Source organism: Centropristis striata, chromosome 2 (genome assembly GCF_030273125.1).
Source record: "Centropristis striata isolate RG_2023a ecotype Rhode Island chromosome 2, C.striata_1.0, whole genome shotgun sequence".
Classification (NCBI taxonomy): Eukaryota; Metazoa; Chordata; class Actinopteri; order Perciformes; family Serranidae; genus Centropristis; species Centropristis striata.
Window position 1 is genome coordinate 9,072,045 of NC_081518.1, and position 8,251 is coordinate 9,080,295.

The window sequence follows — 8,251 nt, forward strand, 5'->3', positions numbered from 1 at the left end:
CAACCCTGATTCCAGAAAAGGTTGGGACAGAATGCAAGGTTTGCTAATCCTTTTGGACATATATTCAATAGAAAACTGTACAAAGACAATTATTTAATGTTCACACGGATCAAATTTTGTTTTTTGTAAATATACCCTCTGTATTTGATGCATTGTTTTTATTTAGTATAGACTTTTTTGGAATCAGGGTTTCAACACATCCAGTTATTTGCAAAGAGCTTGACTTTTTTTTCTCTAAAAGTTGTCCATTCACATTTTAAATATTCTATTCGACTTGTTTTCATTGAATCGTGTCTTATTCGCTTTGGGTGATTTTTTTTTCATTATTTTAAAAAGATTGACTGTTTTTGTCACCTCAGAATACACTACTATGAAATGAGTAATATAGTGCAATTTTCTAAAACCAAGCTGTATCGAATTTTAGTTTTACATCTGCATGGAAAAGTTTGCATTTATGATAATGTATAATTTACAGTGAAAGCACACCATAATATTTATACATGTTTTCCATGCCAGACCAAAATAAAGACCAAAGTTGTTTCTACTTCTTAATGTCTTGTCCATAGCTGTGCATTGGAACTCAAAAAGCAGTCAGTTAGCACCTGTGACTACATATAAGTTTATTCACCACTTCCGTTTTTTGACATTTCCTTAGACAGTACTTGTAAACAGACATATCCTTATCATCCCAATTTACTATACATCATCTTCCCACATCTTGCCTTTGCCTGCACCTTTTCTCCCCTTCACAATGTTCTTAAATGATGTTTGTACTTTGGTTGCAGCTGGTTTTTATTCTCTGTCAGTGTACAGTCCAGTTTTCCTGTCTCTACCACTGAACTCAGACTCTTTTTGGGGCCTGTAAAGACTTTCATTTTTAAATGTCCACTCATTATTTCTGTCTCTTTCTCTAAATGGCCTGTCCCCGTACTGTCTCAGCCAATGATTTGCAACTCCCCTGGTACCCTCTTTCGGAGTCCTTTCGTGGTGGAAGCCACCAACCTTCCTCGTAGGCACAAACTTAAACGCCTCCTCCCACTTCCCTGTCTCCTTGATTGTGAGCATGATGCGGATCATCTGGTCCAGAGTCAGATTTTTTCCTCCCAGCTCCCACTGGAGATACCGATCCAGGGGTAAACGGGCTGTGGCCAGATTCAGACGCTTGGCATTAGCCATCGACGCGCCTCTCTGGATCGACCTGTCCACGAGAGCTCCAATGATGTAGACCTTGGAGTGGTCAAATTCGTGGAGTACATTGGGGGAGTCGGCGGTGAGGTATACAAGCTGCTCGTGGGGGAACACATCCACATGCCGTTTGTCAGTGCTGGTGATTAACAAGCGGTCCCAGGTCTCTGCATCGTATCGTTTGAGAAACTCATTGTAGTAGGCCCCGTCTGCCTGCAGGTTGCAGTAGTGGAGGTGGAAGGGCTCAGTAGCCCGCCGATTCCACGCTTCCGTCTCCATCATCTGCTCCACTGCGTTCTCCATTTCCCTCCTGCGCATGATGGACTCATAACTCATGTCAAACACCAGCGGCTGACCGAAAATCATGGCCTGAGCACTCCTCCAGGCTAGGACTTTGTCCAGGCTGCGAGACCAGAACTGGAGGAACATTCTGTTTTTGAACATTCTGGCTTTGCCCTCATCTCCAGCAGCTTTTTTCTTCTCCAACCAGGCGTTCTTGTCTTCCGCCTTCTTCTGCTGCTTCTCCTTACGTTTCGTTTTGAGGTTCTCCTTAATAGCCAGGAACTTCAGGAACTTCTTCTTTGAAGCCTTGGTGGGGAGCGCTGACAACTCCTGAAGCTGTTCATCTGTAATTTCTTGAGGTACAAACCGACCAGCATGCCGCATCATTGTAACCATAAATCGAGTTGCCTCCAGTGGAGAACTGTGGTTTAATTCATCACCTGGTTCCTGGTCTTCATCATCATCGCTTGCCTCCTCTTCATCACAGACTCTCTCTTCTGTTGCCGCTTGGGCTTTAATTACAGATTTCCATTTGTCTAGATCTAGTTTTTCCTCGGGGTTATCCCTTGTTGGCTGGAAGGCATCTTTCCACACCGGGACCCCGGTATTGAAGTGGCGAGCAGGGGTGAGTAGTCGGTGATGTCCAGCGCTGCTAACGGCGAGAAAACTTGTGATTTGCCTCTTGGCAACACAGGATGACACAAAATAATTGCATTTCCAGAGTTCATAAAACCGCTGGCTAGTGAAGAGCCGTAACATCGCGATAAAATATATCAAACTGCAGCTGTGTCAAAAGTACTAAAACGAGAGAAGACAGACCCCGTCACGATGCCTTTAAGAATATAAACGGAACAAAATTTCTTTTTAACGCAACTATCTCCGTTTTCCGCCGTCATGAAAATGTAATATCCGCATCGTGTGTCTTAAATATTCCCCACGTTATGTCTGTAGACTGCTTGTCAAATATTGTAGAAGGTCACGTTGTTCAAACGGTGTCACACTATAAAGTGTCGTAGTGAAATTCAAGGCATTTCTAAACTTTCCGGTCTAAAATTTTTATCTTGCTGGTCAAAACAAAATGTTTGAACCAAATACATTTTAAATATATATCATTTTATGGTGTCGGTGTAAATTAAAATAATCATTTTTCTGTATCACCGGTTAACGTTTCATGTAGTTTCCCAGCGGATTTCTTTCGCTGTCGTACAGCAACGATGACGTAATTTCCTCCTGTTAGCACAACAAGGGAAGCTACCTTTTTTAGCCTAAAAAATGAGTTTGTTTTTGCCTAAATTGACTTGCAAAAAAGACATAGATGAAGTTATCAAGGGCGTGGCAGAAAAAGTCGTAGTTTTGAGGTTTGGGAGAGACGAAGACTCGGTTTGTCTCCAGCTTGATGAGATTGTAAGCAGACTGGCGGCAGCGCAAATGTTAATGTCGCTACTATTTGTAATTTTGTTAATGTCTCGTTTCTGCCCTTTCTAGCTGTCAAAAACCGCCCATGACCTGAGTAACATGGCGTCCATCTACATCGTTGATGTGGATAAAGCTCCCATCTACACAAGATACTTTGACATCAGTTACATCCCCTCCACTGTTTTCTTCTTCAACGGACAGCACATGAAAGTGGACTATGGGTGAGTGAACGAGGGTTAAACCGACGTATATCTATCTGTCTGTCTGTCCGTCCGTCCATCTTATCCTATGTTCTTAATTTTCTTGTATTGTACTTTTACTTGGTGTTGTATTTTTGTTGTATTGCTTAGCACTGTGTTTATCCTTTTTGCATGAAAGGCACTATATAGTTAAAGGAATGACATGAAATAAGTCATTTTGCTACATAATTTAATATAATGATTGTTTTTTTTTTATACTAGTCATTGTTTGGTCTGTAAAAAACTCAGAACAGTCAATACAACAACAACAAAAATAAAAAGAGCCCATGCACATCTTCAAATACAAGTGTTGCCCATCCAAAAGTCCAATAAAGCAACAAATGCTTAATTTAAGTAGCTTTAGATAAGCTGAAACCTTTGTTAGTCATTCTTGCATACAAAACTACTTACTTTCTGCTATTGGACTAATCAATGAAACAAGTTATAACAAGTTATTGTTACAGCAAGATTATTTATGTTGCCTATGAAATGTTGTTGTGGTGTAAACTGGACATCCCATTTCCTTAGAGCCCACAGCCTCACTTTCTGTGCCTCAAAGTTATGTAGTTTAAGAGAAGCAGCAAAAATTGACATTTGAGTATCTGGCTTTTGCATTTTTACTAGTTATCACAGATAGTTCACACTATAAGAACAACATACAGATTGACCTCATTAAATTGATTTTTTTTTCACTTTTTCTCTCTCAGCTCCCCTGATCACACCAAGTTTGTCGGCAGCTTCAAGACCAAACAAGATTTCAAGGATCTGATTGAGGTCATATACAGAGGAGCCATGCGTGGGAAGATGATTGTCCAGAGTCCAATAGATCCTCAAAATATTCCCAAATTTGATCTCCTCTACCATGGAATTTAAATTCAATTCCTGTGTGCCCTCATGATCCTAATGATTTCTTGCTGGGTGGCATCAACCACGTCTGGCTGATTAACTGACAAAAAAGGGCTTTGATTTTCAAAGAATCATCTGAAGAAGTTTTGATATTAAAGCTCATTTTCACATAGAAGGCAAGTGATGAAGGAAATGTATCTTTAGTCTTTGTCCTCTTGCTATGTGTAAAGGTTCACTATGGAGTATTTTACCTCTATTAAGAATACAGAGCAATGTTTGTATGTGTGGGTCACAGTTTAGTAAGCAGAACACATTTCGGTGAATGCTTTCACACCATTATACTAATGTGAAGGCACTATTGGACAGTGAATTTGGACAGCCATTTTTGGTTACAATGACGAAAAATACATGTTTTTCCTCTTACCTGTAGAGCTATTTATCATTGTAGATTGTTTTGGTATGAGTTGCAGAGTGTTGGAGATATCGGCTGTCGAAATTGATATGATTTCCATCTCTTTTTTTTCAGCCTTTCTCACATTTGCTATGTCTCATGTTTGATAGAGAAATTGTGTGTTCTGATATATGAGGTTGTGCAACTTTATTCTCATTTGTTTTATTTCTTGTGAAAATGCAGTGTCATCAATGTTTCCCATGGAAAAAGTACATGCTCTGTTTTTATAATAAATTTTTATATTTTATCTTGCAACACTCATTCCCCCCGTGTTCCTCGAGCTTTTGTTTATTAAGATTTAGATTTCCTTTATTAGTCCCACAATGGGAAAAATTCAAGAATTACAGCAGCAAAGTGGATAGCATAACAATAAATAGTAAACAGCAGTGTAAACTACAAATATAATAGGTATTAGCAATACACAAGTAAGTGCTGTGTTTTTTAACAAGCATGCCACACTTGTATGTTTCATTAAGTATTAAAATACAGATATAGATAAGAATAGACATGTTTTTTGGTATAACACTTCTGAACAGAAAATAATGACTTTTTTACACAACTGTTTGATTTTGCACCCGTTTTAGCTACATGTACCCACTAAACTGGCAACTGAGTGTAATTTCTGAATAATTAACAAAAAACTAAAGAAAAAGAAATTCATAAATCCATGTTGCAGCCCCAGATTATATAACATCAAGCCCATTCATTCTTCATCTCTTTGCTTTCTCAAGGTTTATATCCACATTTACAGTTGACTCCACGCTGTATCTTCTCCCCTCTGATGGAGGCCTGTGTGCTGCCTCTTGTGAATGAGTCCCACAATGAGCAACATCAGCTTCTGATTTGTCGATGTTCTCGTTCTTCTCTTTAATCCAGACTGCATACAGCGAGTTGGATCTGTAATCAAACTGCATTCAGAGACACAGGGAGTTAATAGTTTAGTCTCCAACTCTGTGTATTATAATCTACCAGTATAATATTACCTCTGTCTGTTTCTCCTCTGTCTCAGTGTCTTCTGTTTTCTGAATTTTGTCTGAATAGAGATAATGTGATTAGACTAACATAAACCTCTCTTTTATGGATAAGGACATCGCAATATTTCTTAAATTGCTTCAAATATATTAACATGTATTTAATAACAATTCTCACCTTTGCATTTAATAACAGCTCCAATACTAAAACAGAGAAAAACAACACTGAATACACCCAGAACAGGCCACTGCCACTGGACACCACTGGATGCAGATTCCTCTAGAAACCCTAATAATGAGGGAGATATTTTCATGTTCAGCGCCATCATGCTACATACAGGAATGAGTTATCAATTCCTCTTACTTTGGTTTGACAGTCATCTCTACCTGCAGCCTGTCTTGCTTTGCTGTTCACCGCTCCGGAGCGATGGAGGCTGTGTTCCCTGTAGCTGTAGCCCAGGCTCTGTGTTTCTCTGCCCCAGTAGTAGTTGTTGGTGCGAAGAGGGAAGAAGGGGGCCATGTAGGCCTGCGCTCTCTGGGCTGGATGGACCTGGTCACTGTCAGGGTAGCTCGCATTTCTGTGATCCTGCAACCACCTCTCGAGAAGCCTGAGACCCATTTACACAGCACAGAGAATAGTTTAAAAGAAATGCATCCTTGTCCCCTAAAATTGTATTTTGTTTTTAACTATTAGAGATTAGGTTCACATATTCTTCAAATTAGTTTCAAAACAAACATTAAAAGTTTTTGGTCTTGCAATCATCCTTTCCATGCTTTGAAGAGATTTCTTCCTGCACAAAACTGTAGAGCTATCCCCCCTTAAAACAGATACTTTGCATATTTACAATAAGTATTTTCCATTGTAATTTTTCCCCCTTGACTTTTGCATTTTATTATCATACATGCACAATTACAAGACAAATCCCATGTGTGTGGAAACTTACTTGGAAATAAAACAGTTTTTTAATCCTGAGCTGAACTTCATAATGCACTTCTACACTGAGCAAGGATTTTGTCCCCAATCACTTTTAGTGAACTACTACTTATTAAAAATCCTTGTTGCGGTGAGTATGGACCAGAGAAACAATTTCAGCAGCCAGTAACCCTTTCAGTGTGCATCGGGGCATGCCAGAACTGTTTTCAAATAGACTTTAAAAGTTATGAAACTTTCCTTTCATGAGAATTTGATCAAGTATTGAAATGACATGACCTACTTGTCAATGAAGCTGTGATGTAGCATGAATATGGGATCATTAGCTGCAGTGGGCACCAGAGACATGGTGCCATTGAGGTATCTGTGGACCAGGTTGTGCATAGAAGCATTCAGGTGTCTGGAATCGTCTGGAATCTCAAAACCTGGGAGAACAAAGGAATTTTCACTTGTTTTACATCTTGCTCTTTCGTTTCTTTACATTTTAGAATTTTTGTGCAAATTACAGACAGCTGAAATTCTGGTGGCAGAGATTTAAAGTATAAGTCAGGTATGTATTTAATCTACCTTCTAGCTTGTTTCTGAAGCTTTTCCTAGATGTTGTATCAAATGGAGGGGTGTCAAAAAGTGGTGTTGCCATTGTTTCTTCAACATCCTCAGCAGTTGGCAGTGTTTTGAACATCGGATCCTTTCCAGGGTTGCGGATCAGATGTGCAGGACCGGATGCATTAGAGTGGATGCAGATTATACCAAGACTTTCCTGAAACGGACATATGGTCTGGAGAGAAAAGAAAGAGGAGGAGATATGTAAAAAGAAGAGAAAGCATGACAAAGAATGATAATGAAATCTCACCTTCCACTTAGAGAACAGGGAAGCAGTGTCTATACGACCATCTTGGCCAACTCCTCCGAAGTACTGGTTGGTGCAGATGTTACAGTGGTTGGTTCTGGTCCAGTCCCAATATGGGATGTAAAAATCTTGGTTCCCAGTGAGATCCCTGATCTCTCTCTCAATAAAAAGTAGAAACACTCTGTGCCAGAAGATAAAGGCAGGGCCCCGGTGTGCAGAATTATTTTCAGAACCAGCGTAGCTCTTAGCTGAGTAGTAATGCATCCATACATACAGATCATAGACACTGGCATTGTGAAATTTGAAGTGCCCATTCACTGTTGTGTCATTGCTTGTTAGGATCATATACTGGCTGCTTGGGGTTTGTTTCGCCTGGTGCAGGCTTGAGAGGAAGGTCTCCCTCTCAGAATCAGTCAGATCTGTTATCTCCTTCCTCTCCACATGGTGCCGCTGCAGACATTGGGGTCCCCTCCAGCCCGGGAGGCACTGACCACAGTCAAATCCATCATAATTTCCCCAGCATGTACACACTGAATCATAGAAGGCTTGAGGCCAGCTCACCCTGTAGTCCACTGGTTTTGGGAGGTCTCTTGCAGGATGTGGCGCACAGACTCCTCTCCCTGAGCTAAACCCACAAGGAGAGCCATTCCAAAGGGGGCAACAGGTTCGGGCCTGCAGGGACTCTGGCGTTGTGCAGGGACGTGGAAACTGAGCCTCCACTCGTCTGAGTACCAGCAAAAGGAGCAGCCAAAACCAGTGCAGCCACAGCAGCATGTTGGAGGAGATGGAGTCTGCACCACTTAAATCCCCATAAGACACCAGGAGGACACAGCAAACTCATCAGCTTGTCACTGGCAACTTCCTTTTAAAGGCTCTTAAATGCTGACTGTGATGCTGCAATATTTGAACAAGTGGTAGCCTTTTCTTTGAAGTCTCCAGATAACCGTGCACTGCTCCATCTCTTACACAAGACTTATGTACATCACTGGACCAGCCAATGAGTTACATCACACTCCTACCACGGTTTCAGTATTAATGGTTCACTTGTGGAATCACCTGTGTCAACAAAGGACTTCAAAG

General features: G+C 40.6%; 3 protein-coding genes across 5 annotated transcripts; 1 reads left to right on the forward strand and 2 right to left on the reverse strand.

Moving 5' to 3' along the window:
• Nucleotides 1-600: 600 nt before the first annotated feature.
• trmt10c (tRNA methyltransferase 10C, mitochondrial RNase P subunit) lies at nt 601-2,444 on the reverse strand. Its single transcript, XM_059348607.1, has one exon. It carries the CDS (start codon nt 2,224-2,226, stop codon nt 793-795), a length of 1,434 nt encoding a protein of 477 aa, XP_059204590.1. The 5' UTR covers nt 2,227-2,444; the 3' UTR covers nt 601-792.
• On the forward strand, nt 1,537-4,680 carry txnl4b (thioredoxin-like 4B). 3 transcript variants are annotated; one of them, XM_059348646.1, is made up of 4 exons: nt 1,537-1,826; nt 2,008-2,092; nt 2,953-3,104; nt 3,830-4,680. In XM_059348646.1, the coding sequence occupies exons 3-4, from the start codon at nt 2,983-2,985 to the stop codon at nt 3,993-3,995; spliced, it is 288 nt and encodes a 95-aa protein (XP_059204629.1). In that variant the 5' UTR covers nt 1,537-1,826; nt 2,008-2,092; nt 2,953-2,982; the 3' UTR covers nt 3,996-4,680. The 3 variants fall into 3 exon arrangements, with proteins under 3 accessions (XP_059204629.1, XP_059204623.1, XP_059204616.1); XM_059348640.1 differs by lacking the exon at nt 1,537-1,826 and having other exon boundaries at nt 1,958-2,092; XM_059348633.1 differs by lacking the exons at nt 1,537-1,826; nt 2,008-2,092 and adding an exon at nt 2,588-2,871.
• On the reverse strand, nt 4,432-8,019 carry LOC131983780 (tyrosinase-like). The gene is made up of 7 exons (XM_059348596.1): nt 7,175-8,019; nt 6,889-7,099; nt 6,605-6,746; nt 5,778-5,998; nt 5,569-5,679; nt 5,403-5,452; nt 4,432-5,327 (listed from the first exon to the last, which is right to left on the reverse strand). Exons 1-7 carry the CDS (start codon nt 7,943-7,945, stop codon nt 5,130-5,132), a joined length of 1,704 nt encoding a protein of 567 aa, XP_059204579.1. The 5' UTR covers nt 7,946-8,019; the 3' UTR covers nt 4,432-5,129.
• Nucleotides 8,020-8,251: the final 232 nt, after the last annotated feature.